The following is a 20,772-nucleotide window of genomic DNA, read 5'->3' on the forward strand; positions in this document are numbered from 1 at the left end:
TTTTTTTTTTTTTAATGTCCAGAGGATCAGATTTAACTTTAGATTTTTCTACCTGGATTGTTGAGCATGCATCAGGAAACTGGGTCAAATGTTTTCACCCAATGTGTGATTAAACTTAACTGTTGAGAAAAATATTCTTGCTTTTTCTTATACTTACTCAAAAGGAACCACACTCAGTGGCAGGAGAAGATTTTTAATCGGTATTTACTTGCAAGGTCAGATGTTCAGGACAGGTTACATAAATATACATAAAGTACACACGAAGACCAGTCACAAGAATCTGCCACGAGTTGTCTGCTTAGCTTGTTTTTATACCCTTATCATTCCAGCCGAGCTCACAGACTCGGAGGTGTCCTTGGAGCACCAGCTGCACACTGCAGCCTCACTCAGCTCCTCATCCAGCTTCCTACTAACCCAAACATATGGTTCATGGGCAGCGATAACATTCTCAGCCATAGTAATAAAAATATCCCTTTGACCAAATTGCCTAACGCTAACTCAACTTTTGACCCAACAGTTTTAACCCAACAATTTAGTTCTATCAAAAATTACCTTAATTTTGCAATAACCAAAATATGAGCTTTTCCTCCCTTTGAATATCCTTGTGAAATCCACTCAGATAAAAATCTTTCTTTTCTCATTCTCATTTTCTTGCTTGAGAAAAAGCTTTTTATTAGTATTCCTGTTTATATTTTGGTTTGACATTTACTGGAAAACAATTGAAATATTCAAGGGTTCAAGGTTCTTTATTTGTCATTCACATCACATGTGGTTGAACGAAATTCAAGATCCCAGTTACATCCAACAAAAGTATAAAATGTAAAAGAAAAACAGTAATGGTATGGTATGGTATGGTTTGGTAATAAGATCTAAGATATGAACTAAGAAAAATGTTAACTAAAAATACACTAAGCGCTAATAGTATAAAAGCAATACACCGAACAGCAGAACAAACCTGAGTCTGTGTGAGCAGATGAGCACGAATGAACACAGCAACATGAAACAGATCAGCAGCATGATGTGATTTTTTTTCACAGTGATTACCCTGGTTAGAGATTCATGAGTCTAACCGCCTCAGGGTAGAAGCTGTTCCTCAGTCTAGTGGTTCTACACTTAATGCTCCTTAACCTCCTTCCTGATGGGTGAGGGGGAAAAAGTGTGTGTGCTGGGTGAGTGGGGTCCTTCATGATGCAGGTGGCCCTGCAATATGTTTCATGACTCCATTTGTACTCTGGGGTGTTTTTCATTACTAAAGTAAAAAAGTACAACTGAGAAGAGTTGACTGAATGATTGACAGTTTGTGAACATTGGAGTTGACCAGTTAGAGCAAATGTGGTGTTCCAGACAGGAAGACGCTGGGACTATTTTAGCTGTGCTCAAGTACAAAGAAATCCATAATTTCTCATTTCCTCTTAACTTTAATCACAATTTCAATGATCTGATGGCAAAAATGACCAAGATTAAATCTTAATCTGTTTTACAATTTTTCCACATCTATTTTATTCAATCCCCTTCATGTCATGAGCAATTTTTTACGCTGTTTTCTGTTTGCCAAAATGAATATTAAAATATTCTTTCCGTTACAACAATTTGCTCATGACTGTTCCATATATTCTTTAATTATTTGTTTTAGCATCTGATGATCAGTTTCACAGCAGACTTTTTACGATGTTTTACTTCAACACAGACTTATAAATTAAGTTGTGCCTGTTTGGTTTGTTTATGTGGGTGTGTTGTTATTTTGTTCTCAATAGTCATTTGTTGGATCATTTCCAGTTCTCGTTCCAAAGGCACACACTTTGGTAATGTGGCTGTTTATGTGTGTGACTGCTTGTGAGCTTTTACTGTGCATGGAGGAAGAACATAGTTAGCATTTAGTAGCAGCACACTGCCATTCTTTTAACAGCTCTCATACACCTCATTACCTCTCCTAATGAGTAAGTAATCAGACATGTTCCACCTCTGTATTTCTATCTTTTCTCCCTCTTTAAATGGGAGAATAAAATTTAGAGGAGTAAAGGGCATTTGGCTGAAATAAACATTTTCTTATCGTGCAATCAATTCAAGAAATCAAGAAAACAAACTCCCTTAGATGCACTGAAATAAGCGCACTTATGTTGTAAATGGATTGCATTTTGTAGTACTTTTCTAAGTGTGCTGAGCACTGCAAGCTTCATTCACACATTCATTCTGAGCCTTAAAGCATGATTAAATGTTGTTTTTGCTTTACTCTATCTAGATTTTGTACAAGTGCGTCTGCAACAGAGTGATGAAATAAGGGTGAAATGCTGTGTAAGCAGCAGAAGCCATTTCTCTGTGACCGTGAATGGGGTGCCACTGACGTTTACAAGATTTTTATCCAACACTGTCAGACATTTCAGGCTATTTTCTCATCAAATCGAAGTTCTCCTTGAGCTCAATGCAAATCAGCCTCAGTTCACCTTCAAAACAGTGAGGAAAAGTACCGATCTACATCACTAATACGAGCTAGTCACAAGAAGAACGACAAAGAAAAAGAGAAGGACAAAGAAACATAATGCAAGTCGCTAAAAATGCAGGTTTGTGCATCATCCACAAAAACTAAAACTAATTAGACAATGTGCACAAAATGCCATGCTAATGCTTTTAAACTACCGTACCTTTTTTGGCTCGTGTGAACAGGATATCATACTGCCACCAAAGTTGGCATTTGTCAAACATTTGTTTGAAGTATTTTAGCTAAGAAGTCTGATAAAGATCAGTGGTTAATGATGGGAATCAGACAGGAACCAGACTACCTTCAGCTAATCTGCAGAGCAGGCGCCTTGAGCTATGGCTGATAACATTGCTAATTGTTCCTGCTAATGTAGGCATTCTTGTAAACAGTAGCTTAACCACGTTACACTGATTAAATAATAACATTGTTTAGTTTTCTATGAGTGAGAGTAGGGAAAAGCCCAAGTTGTAGTTCATACAGAGAGGACACACCTGAAAACATGTTTTTTCCTCATCATTAGGACAACAATGGGAATGAACTGTGAACAGAAAAGCCAGGCTACATTAATAAATTGCTCTCTTGCAACATTTGTGGTGCAAGAAGGTAAATCCAAACCAGCTCTTGTTGGTATTAACAGCGACATGGCCTCACTCATGTTATTCACTTGGGTGATGGCTCACATACCTTAATCATAAAAGTCTTGAGGGCGTGCTAGCTGCAGGACACCATTACAGAGGTGCATGAGACGTTTAGGGGCCTGGGTTGGGACTCAGTTTATTAGCGAGAGAATTTGGAAATAGGGAGGTACTGATAATTTCTGTGAGCATTTAAACTCTGAGTAGAACTGTGCAGAAGGAGTAACATCTGGAGGTGATGACCTCTGCCCCTGCCTGTGATGCTAAACTTTGTCTGGTCCTGTTGTATTTCACAATCCGAATGCCCTAAGGTTAGCTCAGTCTGAAGCAATGAGCACACACTGTCCAGATACTCAACAGCAGGGTGATTTTTAGGAAGAAACATATTTTCTGATATTACTCACCATTCAGTGCTCTCGAACTCACCATCCTGGGGTTTCTGCACAAGTGATGCATTATTGTGGTATTTGCTGAAGGACTGGAACATTAGATTTACAGTCAGAATTTAGTTTTTGAGGCCATAGTGGCCAGTGTGCCTATTTGTGGTGAGCGTTCTCATATAAACGTGTCTGTTTTTGCAGGGATCAGGGCTTCTCTCAAAATCAGCTTTCTAACTAATTCGCATTGTCAAATATGTTGAAGCCAAAACAGTTGGGTTTGAGCTTAGAAAATAACAGTAAGGGGCAACCACAGACTATGTAAAATACAGTGTGATGGTCTCCCACAGAAATGTTCTTTTTGCCATTTTGAGAACGTGTAAATGCAGAAATGTTGCACTGCTAAATTTAATTTTGCTCTGGCTCCCCCGTTGGAGTCGAACCCATCAATAAATGCTTTAAAGACAGAACAGACTGTGGAATCCAGACCAGAACCACTGCAATTTTGCCTGTTAGATTTGATAGAAACAAGACAGCAGATGCAGACAACATAAGTCAATGAGAGATAGGCACATCAATCAACAGTTAGGGTATTAATGACTGTAATTTCTTTTTTATCTGAGGAAGTATTGTCCCAGACCGATTTAGATTTTAAAAGTGATCTCCTGCGACCTGGGGACCAAATCCATAAATGGCCACAGCACCATAAATGGGAGTGTGTAGATCACTCTAGCCAATCCCATTAGAGCGTACTAATGGGATTATCGTGGTTTTAGAGTGAGGATTCCACTTTCATTTTACTACTTGCACACATAACATTGTATTCATGTCGTCTGAGCCTCTCGTCCTTGTTTCTTCTTTTCTCTCAGCCTTTTTCTTCATGTTCTTTCTTTGACAGTCGAGCAGGATCTGTTTTTTTTTTTGTTGTTGTTGTTAAAATGTCTTTGGAACACACAAATGACCACAAGCAAATGGTAAAAAGAAAGTCTCCTTAATGTCTGGGTGGAGATTGAGATGTCATTAAAAACGTGTTTCCACTGCAGACATTTGGCATCTTGATACTGATATATTGGGCGAAACTGAAGAAGGTGAGAAGGCCGGTTAGTCGTTAGATTTCAGGGGTAGAAAGACCAAACATCTTCCTTTAACTTGGAGCCACATCATTAGGCACCATCATTAAAGCCTGGTGGTTCAGATTGACTCCGCTTTCAACTTTAGAAACTGTTTCGGCAAAAGAACAACAAACGAGGCCAGAACTGTTTTGAATCCTACGCCCGCCTGTAAGAAAACATGAACTAGTTTGATGTTTGGGAAATGATCATATTTCTAGAAAAAAAAAAGATTGTTGGAAAAAAAAGAACACTTTTATTTTAAATGATAACTTTGAAATATTCTACTAGTGGGAATGTTTATGTTCTCTTTAAACCCAAGTCAGTAATGCGGAGGACTAATGTGCACAACTGTTATAGCAGTCATGCATGTTTATACAATTTAAGGCAGATTTTTGATTTGATTCCAATAAAAGACGCGTTGCTATACTAATGCGCTCCACTTTTTTTGTCGTTGGACTGTAAACGTGGATCAAAACCAAACGGACTTTCAACATACAGCATAACTGCAACATCCCACATTCCAATTACAGTTGTGGTAAAAATGTCTTTTTTTAACTTGCGCTGTACCATAAATACACAAACTTCTACTTATTAGAGACATTTCCCAACTTCTTTGTTTCAAAATGTTTCTCTCAGCCAGTTTTCACCCCATTAAAACAACGTTGGACTCAAGGAATGTAGAAAATCTAGTGTGAATAGTTGTGAGCATCGAGAGCGCCTCTTACAGTGCACACGACCATTAAATAACATTTATCAGAGTTCATCATGCTGGTGGTTTTGTGTAGTTTAATGGATTCTAGAATTTACGTGGGTGCTGTGTTTAATGCTGTGCAAGTTGTGCACGTCTTTTAGGCAGTGCCCTAATCTCTGTGTGTGTGACAAACTCAAGACTCTACTAATTAAATCCATCGCTTCCCGTCTGTCACTTAATCTCTCTGTCTCCTCTCTGCTCTTGTCAAATGCTTAATTCTTATGTATTGTTAAACACTACATACACACTAACTAATATGAAAACGTTTGTGTGTGTGTTGTGGTCTCGGACCTTGATAAATTTATCTGGCTGTGTCACAGAGGAGCCTTCATAGATGAATGCCCCGTTACCTGTTTGTTTAGTCTGAGCAGAGAGTTTTACGCTATGATTCATAGTGAACATCATGGGTGTAAATTTCCAAGCAGGGACCCAAACTCAGGGTGCTAACACACACTGTGGAAGTAAAAATTATGTACAAGTATGCACTTACCTTTCAGTTCTAGTGCAAGTAGTATGAGAAAAGAGACAGTGACAGTTTTTAGTGTAAATTCAGTTATTAACAACCTGCTTTAAACACCTCTCTGGAAACTTAACAGAGGAAATTGTTTAAATAAATACCATCCCTTCAAATTTGTTTTGAACACACGCTTTGTCAAACCACAGAGCGCGTCGTAACTTCTGCCTTCTTCTTCTGTCTCCGCAGAGATCTGAGCGAGAACTTTATCCAGTCCATCCCCAGGAAAGCGTTCAGGGGAGCCACAGACATCAAAAACCTGTGAGTACCCAACTGTACATTCATTTGGTTACGTTTAACATCAGATTTCAGGAATTATTCACAACTAAGACAAAAGCAACAACAAAAAAAATCTACAAGTGATCAATTATCAAAGAGTTTGCTGATGTATTTTATGTCTAACTGGTAGATCATTCTGCATGCATTATATGTTATGTTGTTGCTTTAGTGGTGGTGAGTCGACGAGTCATTTCTGTAAATCATCTAGAAGCAATGATACTATCTTAACTGAACATTATATACTTTCAATCAGTACAGTTTTAACATTTCCTCTTATCTAATCTTATCTAATAAACAACATGACGTATAAATGATCGTTGGTGAGAATCAAACATTTTTGCGCATGTCTGTGTGTAAGAATGTCTAGTGGAGCTATTCACTGAGTAAACTAAGTGCTTTGCTCCCCAAAGACAGCTTGTACAGAGCGTGATTTACATTTTCAACGATGCTAACATGCTCAACCAGATTTATGACTCCTATCCATGCCGATGGAAAACAACTAAAGTCCTTTTTTTTTTTGCTGCTCTTGGGATTACATGAGCTGAGAAGACTAAACCTGTATTGATTAACTATAGCTCATTAGTGTACAGCTTACTGTATCAATGATCACAACTGCTCTGCAGGGACTGAACAATTGTCTTTGTGTGATCCGCAGCCAGCTGGATAAAAACCACATCAGCTGCATCGAGGATGGAGCCTTCAGAGCTTTAAGAGGCCTAGAAGTCCTGTAAGTATGTGAACTGAAGCTACTTCAAAGCGGTTTTATTCCATTAAGGCTTTTAGTTAAATTAAGACATTGTTGTGGTTTGGTAATAACTGTGGCACAGAGCTTGCGTAACATTCATAACTACCCCCTATGGGGCTCATGAGGGTAGCTAGCAGCATGAAGACCAAGCTCCATTAAGTCACAGCTGACAGCAGGGTTCCACTCCATCCCATTAACACTCACCCCACCCTCTACTCCACCTTCATCCAGCCCTTGGCACGCCATCTGATAAGGAGGCTCTTCCTATAATCTCGCTCAAAAATCAGAGCTTAGCTTTCCGTTCTGGAGACCATGATATGCCGTTGTTAATCATATCTTATCAAAAAGATATAATTACAAGCCTCTGTTGGAGGCCTCCATCTGAAACAATAGTGAAAGGTAGGGGGGGGGGGGGGGGGTAAAGGCGCTTTGACAGCCTTGTTATTTTGATGTTGAAAGACCGCTGTGTAGGATTTAGGAGGTGGTGAAAGAAAGAAATACATGAGAGCTGCTTTCATGGCATGGATTAATTAATGTGGTGATAGCGTTCTGATAATGTCGTAAAAGGGCAGAGGGGGTTGTCTAGATGAGTGTAGGGGGAGGACGACAGCCTGCGTTGACAGGAGGAGCAGGTTGAAAAATGGTGAGAGGTTATTAGGCTGATTGAATTGACCCGATTCTTCCTTCCACAGCTGATGCCCCGGGTTCGATGAAAGCGCGCTCACGTGTGTGTGTTTTAGTGCAAGGAGCTTGTGATCATGCTCATGTGCATATTTGCATGCATGGCCTGTACGTGTGCGTGGGAGGTGCGAGGGCTCCCCATCTGCGTGAAACGAGGTGGTGTATTCCCAGTGGGCCACAACGAGAGACAAAATCAAAGAGATGGATTTAAAGACGTGGAGCAGAGAAGGCTGGCCTAAACAACTGCACTGACAATGTGACGCTTTGTCTTTTGTCTTTCCACAGAACGCTGAACAACAACAACATCAGCAGCATCCCCGTCTCCAGCTTCAACCACATGCCCAAACTCCGGACTTTGTAAGTCATAGTATCTGAAAACTATTCTCAACGTGGAACCATTTAAAATAAATAATCTAAAATCTATTTATTTACATTCAGACACATTTTAAAAAAAGATACATTTAGTTTTAATGGGAGCTGACGCCTTCTCTTATTCAAAGCGCTTCCTGTGTGGCAGCCAGAATCATCACCAGACAACAGCAGTGTCTTTAGCAGCACCAGGAAGTATTGTGTGAGCAATGGAAAAACAAAAAAAGAGTCCATATTTATGCAAATAACTCCAAAATCTCAATGTGTATTGTGGCTGCTAAAACTGAAATTATGCACAAATTAAAACAGTAATGCTCACTAAAGCTTTGAGTTGTGACTCTGCTAGCCGTGTGGTGACATTTTAGGCTTTTTCACTCCCTGTGGGGTTATATTATAGAGCTTTTCTCTTTGTGTGAACACTACGTGTCTGTGCACATGGGTTTGCAAGTTAGCATACACCAGACGTCCACCACACAACAGCAGGAGCTATTCTGGACAGGCAGAGCTCTGCAGGAATGCTGTGTTTGGAGGACCGGATTTAGAAATGTGTTCATATTTAGAATGTGCCTTTTACAATTGTCCATGTAGCATGTCATTTGGTGTGTTTTGCCACAGGGATTGGACATGATGACTTGTGGGAAAGGACAAACACTTCTTTATGCTATTTTCATCTTCTGCTGGTGATTGCGAAATTGAAGCTCTTCAATAAATCACTTTTTTTTTTTCTTCTCACTTTCCAGCCGTCTCCACTCCAACAACTTGAACTGTGACTGTCACCTGGCTTGGCTGGCTCAGTGGCTCAGACAGAGGCCTACAATCGGTCTATTCACCCAATGCACCGGCCCTCCCGAGCTCAGAGGACTCAATGTGGCAGAGGTCCAGAAACATGAATTCAGCTGCTCAGGTAAGAACTGTACTCAGTTACCTTTTAGGCTTTGATTTTCATAATGTTTCCTGCTAATTCGTCGCTGCAACAATTTTGTTTCACAGCATCTCTTATGGCACATTGGTTCTTCAAGCTGCTCATTATTTATAAAAAGTCAGTCTAAAGTTGTTCACTTCTCCTCACGGTGTGTTTTATCAGTGTGTGTGTTCACCTGGCGACCACCTGAAAACAGCTGTTCCAGGTCGACCTCATGGCTCCTTCTTGATCGTTGCTTTTGTTTCTCACTGAGCTGGCAGTGATGTTTGGCAAATGCCCACACAGCTGGAGCCCAGACTGCCCTCAGACTCCGCAGAAGCCCTCTGCTTCATGGTCATTGTTTATTTCCATCCACAAGGATTATTACAATAATCCTTATATGATTTATGTGGCTTTAAGACAACGCTTCTCTCTTGCAGTAGAGTAGGACATGTGCACGTGGGAGTGTCATGGTGTGTGTGTTTGGGTTATCGTATCTGAACAATGGAAAAACAGCATGAGAACCTCCACTCCACACAAGGCCATCCCACTCGTAACACCAGCTGCGAGGGGTGTTTGTGTCTACGTTTGGGTGTGTTTGCGGATCTCGGTGTTTCTCTTTCTCCCTCCACGGATTGTGATTTTTACACAGTCATACAGCGTGACGGCACAGATCATTAACTATTCATCGTCCAGGGATGGAGACTGAAAGCGTGGGAGCGTAGCCATTCCAGATAAAAAAGTTGGAGCGGAGAGATTTTGGTTTATAGCGAAACAAAAAGTTATGGTTTTGTCTTATGAACAGCTGCGGTTCCTCCTAAATACATCTTCATTTAAAACATGTTTGCCTTTGTTTCTAGCCATATGAGGCTGATTTAGGTGAATGACTTCATGACTTTTATCATTTTACCATTGTTGAAGAAAATGTGATGTAGAATCACTAAGTTTCAGTGAGCATGAACAATCTTTCTAATCTTCCTGGGCAGCACAAACAGCAAAAAACAAACAAACAAAACAACTCTTGCTGCTGCAATTTCTTCACATCTGTTTCTACGTGTACCGTCACACATTCATGCAACTAAATACACAGCCAAACACACACTTTATTTATTTATTTGTACTTTAGATAATGAGTGAACAGAAGTTGAATTATCAGTGATTGGCTCATTAGAGCCTGACTCTTTGGCAAACACATACAAATATATATATTTTTATGTTTTGACCATTGGTACAAACTAGGGATGCACGATATTATCGGAATGATATCGGTATCAGCCGATATTAGCGATAAAGTTAAATATCGGATATTGGCCATTCCATCAAAATAACTCACTAATATGGTTCTGTTTTTGTATGACAACCCAGTGAGACGAATCCCTGCAGCGCCAGCACAACGTTGTGACTTCACGCACGCCGCTGAGTTTAGATTTGTGAACATTGACAAATTTGCACAGTTCGAGTGTTGTCTTTGTGTTAGAGAGAGTAAATGTCATGAATAAATTTGACATTAAACATAATCCAAGTTGAAGTGTTACATCATTTTCAGCCCCCTTTTTTGGCATCTGCATTTGGTAGCAGACCAATTTGACAAAAAACATGCAGAATTATGTAGTATTTTAGTCCCACAACAGAAAAAGCTATGTAGTCTCTGTAAGTAGGTCTAGGGGAAAAAATATCAGTATTGGTATCAGTTGTCAGCCAAATAAGTTTTAACATATTGGATATCAGCCAAAAATCCGAAATAGTGCATCCCTAGTACAAACAGTAATTGTTTGTACTCGTGTTCAGTTTGAAACGTCACCAGGTGAGGCCACCTGTGGGGGATTTGGAGCAGGGTGGGGATGTATTAGAAAAGAGGAAGAGGATGAAGCAGAGTTGATGTTGAATGAGATGAGAGTAAGAACAGGATGAAGTGATGAAATCCTTCCTCAGTCTCAGCAGTATGACATACTTTATTTTCCTGTACTTAGCTGGATTTTATGTATTTATTTGCCAGTAATGGATTTCATAATAGTTTACTTTGAGAATTAAAAAACTAAAAAAAATTCCCAGGCATACATTTTTACCCTTCACTGTTCTTTAAAGCACATTTGCATTCCATAACCAGCGAGACTTTTGTAGTTTCCATCCATCGATCCATTTTCTTGTCCTGCTTTTTATTTTGTGGGTCGAAGTAGAGCCCAGTTTCTCTGGCAGTCATTGTGTGAGAGGCGGGGGACACCCTGGACAGGTCACAAGTCCATCACAGGGACACACATACCTTCACTCACACCTAGGGACAATTGACTAGTGGACCTAACATATTTTATGTCCTGTGAGGGAGAGCTGGAATATCTGGAGAAAACCCACAAAAAAAAAAAATTAAAAAAAAAAACCCCCGCGGGGGGGGGGGGGGGGGGGGGGGGGGGGGTATTCAGGCATCAAAATTTTATTTTTTTAGGGTTTAAAAGCTGGCTAAAACAGTGAAACAAAAAAAAGAGCTTTTTATACCTCTGTCAAAGAAGTTACATCCTAATTCTTCACAGTCCTGTCACTTTAAATCATAATTATTCACGTTAGTCATTATTGTTGCTGCCTAACGTTTAATCATATGAGCTTTTTGCTTCCACTGGCTCTTAAAGTAACCAAACGTCAGAAGCTGCTCGTGCCAATTAGAGTACATGGCAGAAAATGAATGACTTCTCTGCTGAGCTACAGGTTTGAGGGGATAGAAAATTAAAAATATATATATATTTGAAATCAGCGGTTGGTAATAAATCACTTTAGAGTTGAATAAAAAAAAATACTCCTTCAGGAAAATGTGAAGGAAATGGCTTCATAAAAAAAGTGAGGCGAGACGGATGGCGAGATACAAGTGCTATTATTTCGAAATGATGAGAAACATAAAATGAAGTGAGGTTTAATGTATGGACTTGTTAGCAAGTGGACATAAATTACAATGATAGAAAAGTGGAAAGTAAAAGGAGGCTAAATGGAGTGAAATAGAGCAAACTGAAGTGAAAGAAATGTGGAAAAAAAAATTTAAGTTAAAATGTGACAGGAATAAAGTGGTGGAGATAATGGCTAGGAAGGAGATAACAGGGCACAGGGGAAAATAAAGGTGGAGTGAACATCAAACAGCCTCTCCTCAGGTATACCTGTCAGGGAGCTGTCATTGTTAAGGCCTCTCCAGCTGTGCACTGCACTCTCCCTGATCCCAGGCCTGTCAAATGTGCCATGTTGTATCAGAAGGGAGTTTTTCTCTGCCCGATACCCTGATCCCAAATCTGTCAACTCTCTGCCATTGCAGATCACACAACCTCGGATCCCATGGGCTGTTGTGCCAGTTTGGACTCATTTTATTTACTATCTCAGTTCCTAATCCATCAAAAAAGAAAGTCAGATAATTGATGACGGCTGACCTTAAACATTGTTTATCAACTGAACGGTCTAAGAGTTAGAGTAATAAACGTTGTGGTAATCTATGTGTGTTTGGGCAGTGGAGTTTGAACCGCTGTCACCGATTTTCACCATCACTCACTCGATCCTCCTCTCCCTAAATCCCTCTCCTCCCCACTTCCAGTTTCCTCTTGCCAACATTTTCCAACACAAGCTGAGCGATAGACAGGAAGGTAATTAAATATTCATGGTTTGAAACTCAGATTAGTAAGGCTGTGTAAATGAGGCCATTTAAAAGTCTGTTTTATTCATTTTAACTGGGTTAGACTTTTCCACACGCGCACACACATCTGGTGCGCTCGCGTCAGAAATCGCTGCTCTTGCAGTGCCGCCGTGCCGCCGTTCTTCACCGCAACGCTGACAAGAGAGCTACAGCTATTTGAACAGGTACCTAGAGACAGCATGATGAGCCGTGTGCTCAGTATGCAAATGGAGAAGGAAAAAAAAAAAAGTTGAAGAGTTTTGGAAAATGGGGAGAGGTGGGGAGTTGAAAAGCTGAATGTGCAGAATGGCATCAATTCCACCTGGAGATCGCAGACTCAGGAGGAAAACTTCAGGAAAGATCAGTGGAGTTTATTGTAAGGCTTTCACTTGTCACTCAGTGTTATTCATGTCTTTCCTCCGCTCTCCATGTACTTTGACATTTCTTTGATATACAACCTAGTTTCTTTACTTGCAAGGAGCTTTACACAGAAGCTAAGTAGGATGTTTCATTTGTGTTCTCAGTATTAAAACATTCTTAGAAATGTGTGTTAATTTGCAATTTAGCTTATAAAACACTAGTTAGAGACATAACCAACAGTGGAGAAAACCTGAAATAAAGATGAAAGCAAGACATTTTGTCCATCTTGTAATTCTGTAAATCATCACGTTCTCTCATTTATCCAAGAAATCCATCAGAGCTCAAACTACTTTTATTATAACTGTTGTCACACCTTAACTGTTAACTCTGAGCTTAAATATTTTTAAGGAACTGCAAAGGCATTAGTTTTTATGATCACAATATTTATTAAAAAGTTGCTCAGAAACTAGTGAACAATGAGGAAAAAAGCTGCACTATATATACTGTATATAAGAAAAGAAAGACAAACAACATAGGCATGAAATGACCATTAGACACAGTACTGGCACTACTTTTATTGTTAAAACTATGTTTTGAAACTAAATACAAAGAAACAAGTCGTCCATATATTTTTTTTCAGGTTTCTCATGATTAACCAGCAAATCGTAGTTTTACAACGCAATCCTTCTTCTTTGCAATAAAAGGAGAAAGCGACTGTAAAAAAAAAAAAAAAAAATCCTAAATGATATTCTAAGAACAGAACACAGATTTCAGTGGACATTGAAAAATGTTTCAGCATTTCCTTCTCATTACTTAAGATGCTTCATTGTCAATGAATCACTAAGACGCTGTGATGATGCTAATTATATATCAAAAAACTGAAATCCATGTTGTAACAATTGTAAAGACAGCATGCGCCTTGACTTCTTTTTTTTTTTTTAAGAAGTAACATACAGGTCTGCAAACAATTAAGTTCCTTGACAAAATTGTTTAGAAAGCAACCAAAGAGTCTCAGCCTAACCTGGAGCTGTCTGCACACTAGAAACCGTATTTTAGGGAAAATGTTCAGTAAACTGAATAACCCAAAGTAGATCTTTTTGGAGATTTGATGCATGCATTTTTGTCAAGTGAGAAAATAAAGTCCATGGGGCAGAACAATTAATTGCATTTGCAATAATATCACGATATGATAAAACGAGATTTTCTAATCGCAAAGGCTGCGATTTGACTGACCACATGATCTGGTTATGTGACTTGCGAGTGAGCGGAGCAAAGCAGGGAGTGGGCGAAGTCAGCACTGAGCTTTAACCGGTTACACAATGGTGTCCGGCTTGACAGAACCTGGCACATCTGAAAGTTTGGTACCAAAGAGGGGCAGCACGTCCGTTGTTTGGAATTATTTTGACTATAAAAAAGAAGACGCTGCGCAACGACATGTATTGTGCAGAACCTGCCTTGCTGCTGTTAGTACCTTTCGAGGTAACGCCACAAATCTTTATCAACACTTAAAAAAACACCACAAAGCCATTTATGATAGTTGCATGACTAGAATGTCAACAACCAGTGCTTCAACTCAAGTAAGCAAAGTACCAGCCGATAGGGATCACTGACCGAACTGTTCGAAGGTATTACACCGTATGAACATAATTCGAAACGGCACGTGGAAATAAATCGAGCAATAACAGAGTTCATAGTGAAATGCATGCTGCCCATTAATACAGTGATTTATATAGTGGTTTACAGCTTTGGCAGACACGATGGATAAGCAGTACAGAATGCCCTCGCGCACACATTTTAGCCAAGTTGCTATCCTGGAGCTATACAAAAAAATAATCCAGAAACAGAGTTGCAGCAGAGCTAAAAAAAAAAAAAAAGTGGAGTTTTTTGCAACTGAAACGGATTTATTGCTTGTGTTCGTTGAAAAATACATGAGAAGACATTGAAAAATAATTGTATATTAAATTACAATTGCAATATTGAGGTAAAAAATAAAATCGCAATTAGAATAATTTCCAAAATCGTTCAGCCCTAGTCCATAATAAAAGATGATCACTAAAACCTGGTGGAGGTCGTCGTGGTGCACTATTTTCCTGCCTTTGATACGAGAAGTACTCATTACCAAAAAAAAAAGCACTTGATCTATGTTTTTTTAATCAACTCTTCTCCCTTTTAAACCTGATTCTTTCTTTTCTTGATCTTCAGGACATCAGGAGTCCTCCAGTTTGCAGCCATGCAGCACCGGTGGAGGCTCTTGTCCCGCCATGTGCACCTGCAGTAACAACATCGTGGACTGCAGAGGAAAAGGACTGACTGCCATCCCAGCCAACTTACCTGACAGCATGGCTGAAATGTGAGCACGCTTGCTGCTATTTGAATATGACAACCTTTCGTTTTATTCACAAGGAATGACAGGAAAAGTGTTCATGATGGATCTTCAGCAAATTTAGCACTTCCAAGTATTTTTGAAATCCACAAGTCAGTGATTTACACAGGGTTATTGTACTTTCTAATTCAGTTTATATTTACTTAACTTGTGTAGTTATAGACTTTAACAAAGCAGAGAGGTATTAAGCTAATTCCTATTAGATTTTTATCTTTTACATGCATCACAGAACATCAGTCTCGTGTAAAAAAAAAAAATGTTGAAGACCACAAATCTTAAACTGAGGTTCCATGTTCTTATCAGCTCCGAATGCTGTGAACCACATGCGAGTGCTTTGCTAACATCCCTCCTTCAGATTATCAGCCCTCCAACATCTGTCTGGGCATTAACTCTTCACGGCCCACATGCTATACTGTGATTCCCAGGAATGTGTGGCAAGACTTTACAAATAAGTCATTTTACTCTTTATCAGGGGGTTTCAAAGCGCTGGCAGAAATCTCCCAGAAACGGTACAGCGACAGTGATTTATACCGGGTGTGAAAAAGAGAAGATAGACGGATGTTTTTCCTAACAGCATGCATGCAGCTAGGAGGACACAGCAAGTTTCTAGGTCTACTGCTCCCCATGGAGTCTGTTTATAAATACCCAGCCGGTGTTGGAGTCACTGATCCCATGTTCCCCCAACAACCCTGACCCATTTCTGCTACACCGATGTACTCACTTTCATCAATGATGGTGTACAGCATTTGAACCTAATGTGCATCCTTCAGTAGGTTCTTGTCAAGTAGACTGACAGCCCATGAAATGCAAAATTGTTTGAAATTACATAAAGGTTTTCGTTTGGATTTCTGAGACGTAAATAACTCAGTTTCTCCCTTTTTGATGGAATACAAAGAAATAAAAATTGCAGCTTTTTTAGGTTCAGAGTTCTACAAATGGGATGGTATGTCGGTCTTATCTATGATGTGACCTTTGACTGTAATGGGAGAACAGGGAGATATGTTTTATAGACTGTACATAATCTCTGCACTGTAGACTTTTTAAATTCCCCCCTGCCCTTCAGAGCTAATTTGTGCTAAAACTCATCCTGCTCACACACTCCATCGTGTTCCGATTCATTTTTTTTTACAAGACCGGAGAGAATCTGATATGAATTCCTTCTGTCCCGCCCGTCAGAACCTCTACCTTACAGGGTAAATTCCCAGGACACTTTTTCATCCTTTTTGTAAATTTTACTTCTCAGCATTTTCTCTCCGTCTCCTTTTTTTTTCTTCCTCTGGCTTGCCAAGTTACTACAGGCAAGTTCAAGGAGGTGCGTTGACAATAAAAAAGTAAAATGGAAAGCAGTGGAGTGGGGGGTCTGCTCCGTAACTTGATGCAGCAGGTTTGATCTGTGCTTGAAGTTCATTATAAAGTCAGTTTCACTTACAGCGTGGCAAGTTGCTGCGTATCACAGCTGGCCTAATGCCTTGGTAATTAGGCGCACACACACACTGCTCTCATTATGTATGAATCTGAGAATTAAAACCCCTCTGTTCTACCTCTACTCTAATGAGTGCTGTGTTTATGGTTCTAAGGTTTTGAACAGTTTTTTTTTTTTTATTCCTTTCTTGTGAGAGGAGCTCCAGTTAACCTAAACAAAACCACAACAGAATAGAATGCACCGTAGTCTCCGTCTGTAATGACGAGCCATGCCATAAAACTTTCCCTCTGCCTTTTATCTGCACCGCCACGGTTCTGCCATCGTTTCTGACTCCTGCACGCACCGTTTGAATACCCAAAGGCATAATGTGTTTCCCCCTTAATGAAAACCCTGCTCGGGTCCTGATGAAAAGGTTGAAAAAATTGATTAGATTGACACAAACATCAGCTCTCAGATGCACACACATGCACGATTGTTCAGGCTGACAAATTGGACAGGAACCATCGATTTTCCGTCTGCAGGCGACTGGCAGATTCTTTCTTTTCTTTCTTTTTTTTACTTGAGCAAATGAACAGAGAAGCTTCTTTGTTGATTGCAAGGATGAAGTCGCTTGCACATATTGATCTGTAAGGAGCAACAATGTACTGTATTTTCTGGCTTATACGTCGCATCAGTCATTAAAAAAGCATCACGAAGAGAAAAAAAACGTATAAGTCGCTTCGGCATATAAGTTGCGTTTATTATGCGTCACTGCTGACCCATTGTGTTCATTATGCATTTATTTAATGGCCAAAACAGCTTCATTTCGCCTGGGTGGCATGGCGCCATCCATATATTCATCCATCGCGGCTGGGGCTGCTAGCTCTCCAGCGTTCCTCCACCTGCACCAGCTGAGTGAAGCAAGCGGGCACGGGAGGATTCGCTGTTGCAGTTCTTCGAAATTTAAAGCGTTAGTCAAAAGTTGCATTATGAATATGGGGGGGGGGGCGTATATAAGTCGCAGGACTGAAAAATCTATGCAAAAAACCTGCGACTTATTCGCCGGAAAATACGGTAAATGTTCTTAATGTGTGTGCCTGTCTGGCTCTGAGGTTTTGTGCTGTAACTTCATGTTGGCACACCAGGAGCACCACAGCACGTAGGCATGTACGTACGCTGACACTGAAACACGTTCAAGCTGCGTGCAGAACGCCAAACTGGTTTGGACCAGTTAGACAGACTGGTTGATGAGAGAAGGCGCTAAAGCCACTTGGCCCAGCACTCTGCCGCATGGTGAGGGCAGAGGAACCACACTGCTGTCACTTCACTGTAAATGCACAAACACACACGGACAAAAACAGACAGGGAGAGCATGTCCACCACAGGAATCTGCGGTCTACAATCACTGTTATCCAAGGAATGTCGATTGCACTCCCATATTGCTCTATAACTGCAGGCCGGTCCTTTCATGGGGGCTGATTCTTGATTGAAAAAATTGGAAGCTGAAAACCGTTAAATGGCTGTGGCTAGTGTCTAACAAAACATTTACCCCCCATGATTAGACATAAATAAGCAATGCAAGAGGCCAAAGAGGCATTTAGTTATATCTGAAACGTCTCCAAGTGACTAATTAAACCCTGTGGAAAGGCTCATGTGCCAAGACGTCAAATACTTAAGAAGGTGGTGGCTAAATCTGTTACCAACTCTAAGGAGTTATGCCGATTTAAAAATATTTCCCATTTTTCCTGTGGTGACAAATAGCAACTTAATGATATTTAGATGCTGATGTAGCCACTAGCTGACCACAGTTCGTGCAGGCCCATGGCTTCTGGTCTGCAGCCTGTTCTCTCTGCAGGAAGGCAGAATAGTAGAACAAGCAGCTGGCTTCCTCTGGGTCTTGCTAAGCCTCAATAAGGACAGTTTTAAAAGCTGTGAACTGACCTGCAGATAAACAGCCCTCTGCCAGCTACAGAAGGGATTTGTCCTGGGGCCGAGCTGGGCCCTGAAACACACATGCATGCCCACACTAATGGGTGTGTTTCCCTGGGACCATCTGACACTGCTTAGAGTCTGTTGCTGCTCTGTTCTAGATGTTCTAGATGTCTGCAATAATTTCGTACTTTGACAGTTGTTTTATAGTGAGCGCCGTCAGACTCTTCTGTTGTTAACTTTACTTCATCGGCTCACAGGAAAAGGTAAACTCAGAGAAGTCATATTTTACCCCTGCTGCAAAGGTTTCAGTGGATACTCTGCAGACACCCAGAGAATACCAGCAACTTTCACAAGAACCAGTGAGATCATTATTGATTTCATGATCTCATATGTGTGCCTAAGTGCTGGAAACTGTAAATGTTAAATCAGGGAGAAATATGACTTTTTGTTGAGGGCCTTAACACCCTCACACAACGCAACGCGGCGCGTTTCCCCCTCCAGTCCCGTTTCCACAGCACTTTAGCATTCAAGACTGTTTATTGCCTTTGTGGATGTTATGACTCCGACATGCCTTGACCGATTACAACTGTGAAATAGATCTCCGTTAATATAATCAGGCCAATCACGGAGGGTCAGAGGTGCTTACTCAGCTTTGTTGCCATGGAGAACACTATTGTTTGGTTAGCTAATGGTTTCACATCTCCTCTCTTCTCCTCCGCAGACGTCTGGAGCAGAACGGGATTAAGTCTGTCCCTCCCGGAGCCTTCTCTCCCTACAAGAAACTTCGTAGGATGTAAGTACAGATGAGAAGAGACTGGGTGGGGAAAGAAAATCAATAATTGACAGTTTTCTCATACCACTTCCGAACATGCAGAGTGTTTATTTTGTCTGAGCTTTAGGAGCACAGTCTTGTTCTCGGGCTTAAGGTGGCAGGGAAAGCAAGCAATCTACATGTGCATAATAGCAGTTCTCATTTTTCAACTCTGCCCACTGGTATTCCCCTGGCTAGCATTGTGTCCATTCTGCATGTTGCCAGCAGGGATGATGGTGAGGGGACAGACAGAGGGCTGGAATGAGGGTTTCTTTTTCTCTCTCTGGGAGTGAACAGTGATGAGCTGGTGGTTGAGACTGAGCGGTTTCTTGCCCACTGAGCCAGCTGTTCGCTCACTCCTGTCGTCCAAACCTCCAACACCACTGACCCTGACTTACATAGCAGCAGCAGGGACTTGGAGGAACCGGAAGGTCAGGGAGTTTCTCTGCCTTTTCTAAAGCGTTCTTCATCATTTTATTATTCAACTCCAGGGACAATGTGGAGATGAAATCAGGTGAATGAAGAGCAAAAAAAAAAACTGGCTGAAGCTGAAGGGGAATATCAATGGAAATATGTTGACACACACTAAGTCTATAAACTGTGGAGGAGCGTAGCTAAAAATGTATTTAATTAGGAAAACACAACATTTTAGTGATTTATTTTGGATGAAAGACTTAAATGCTCTGAACCTAATTTTGTCAGTTTCTTTCCTTTTACATAAGAAGAGGAGATTCGGTTTTCAAGGATTCAAGGTTCTTTATTGTCATTCACATCACATGTGGTACATGAGGTGGAATGGAATTATGTACACAGGGTCCCAGGTACATCCAACAAAAATACAAATAGTAAAGAAAAACAGTAGTAAGATCTAAGATATGAACTAAAAAAAAAACACTAAACTAAGAATACACTAAGCACTAATAGTACAAAACAATGCACCAAACAACGGCAGCACGAACTGTGTGAGCAGACGAGAACGAATGAGCACAGCAACATGAAATAAATCAGCAGCATGAGATCAGCAGCACATATCAACAACTAAGTGGTATTACAGGATTTTTTCACAGTGATGATCCTGACTAGGGATTCATGAGTCTAACAGCCTCAGGGTAGAAGCTGTTCCTCAGCCTTGTGGTTCTGCACTTAATGCTCCTCAACTTTCTGCCTGAGGGGAGCAGGGCAAAAAGTGTGTATGCTGGGTGAGTGGGGTCCTTCGTGATGCAGGTGGCCTCTTCCTGCATCTGGAGGTGTAGATACAGTATACACACAAATGGATGTCAATTTATTATCGCACTTGAATTTTAAAGTAAAGAACTGTTGCAATAAGTTTATAGATAAGACACAATAAAATGATTATGGAGTAAAAAAAGGTTAAATTTGTTATTGCGTGGAAATGAGATGTGG

The 20,772-nt window shown here is 40.5% G+C and overlaps 1 protein-coding gene across 1 annotated transcript in view; it reads left to right on the forward strand.

Annotated features, from left to right (window-relative positions):
• Nucleotides 1–20,772, forward strand: part of LOC119428313 (slit homolog 1 protein) — a 94,021-nt gene that overhangs the window by 46,355 nt on the left and 26,894 nt on the right. The window contains exons 5-10 of the mRNA XM_037696018.1: nt 6,055–6,126; nt 6,800–6,871; nt 7,856–7,927; nt 8,680–8,843; nt 15,043–15,190; nt 19,279–19,350. Coding sequence (XP_037551946.1) covers nt 6,055–6,126; nt 6,800–6,871; nt 7,856–7,927; nt 8,680–8,843; nt 15,043–15,190; nt 19,279–19,350 — 600 coding nt within the window. The remainder of the gene's footprint in view (nt 1–6,054; nt 6,127–6,799; nt 6,872–7,855; nt 7,928–8,679; nt 8,844–15,042; nt 15,191–19,278; nt 19,351–20,772) is intronic.

This window comes from Nematolebias whitei, chromosome 1, assembly GCF_014905685.2.
Source record: "Nematolebias whitei isolate Nwh7 chromosome 1, NemWhi1, whole genome shotgun sequence".
NCBI lineage: Eukaryota > Metazoa > Chordata > Actinopteri > Cyprinodontiformes > Rivulidae > Nematolebias > Nematolebias whitei.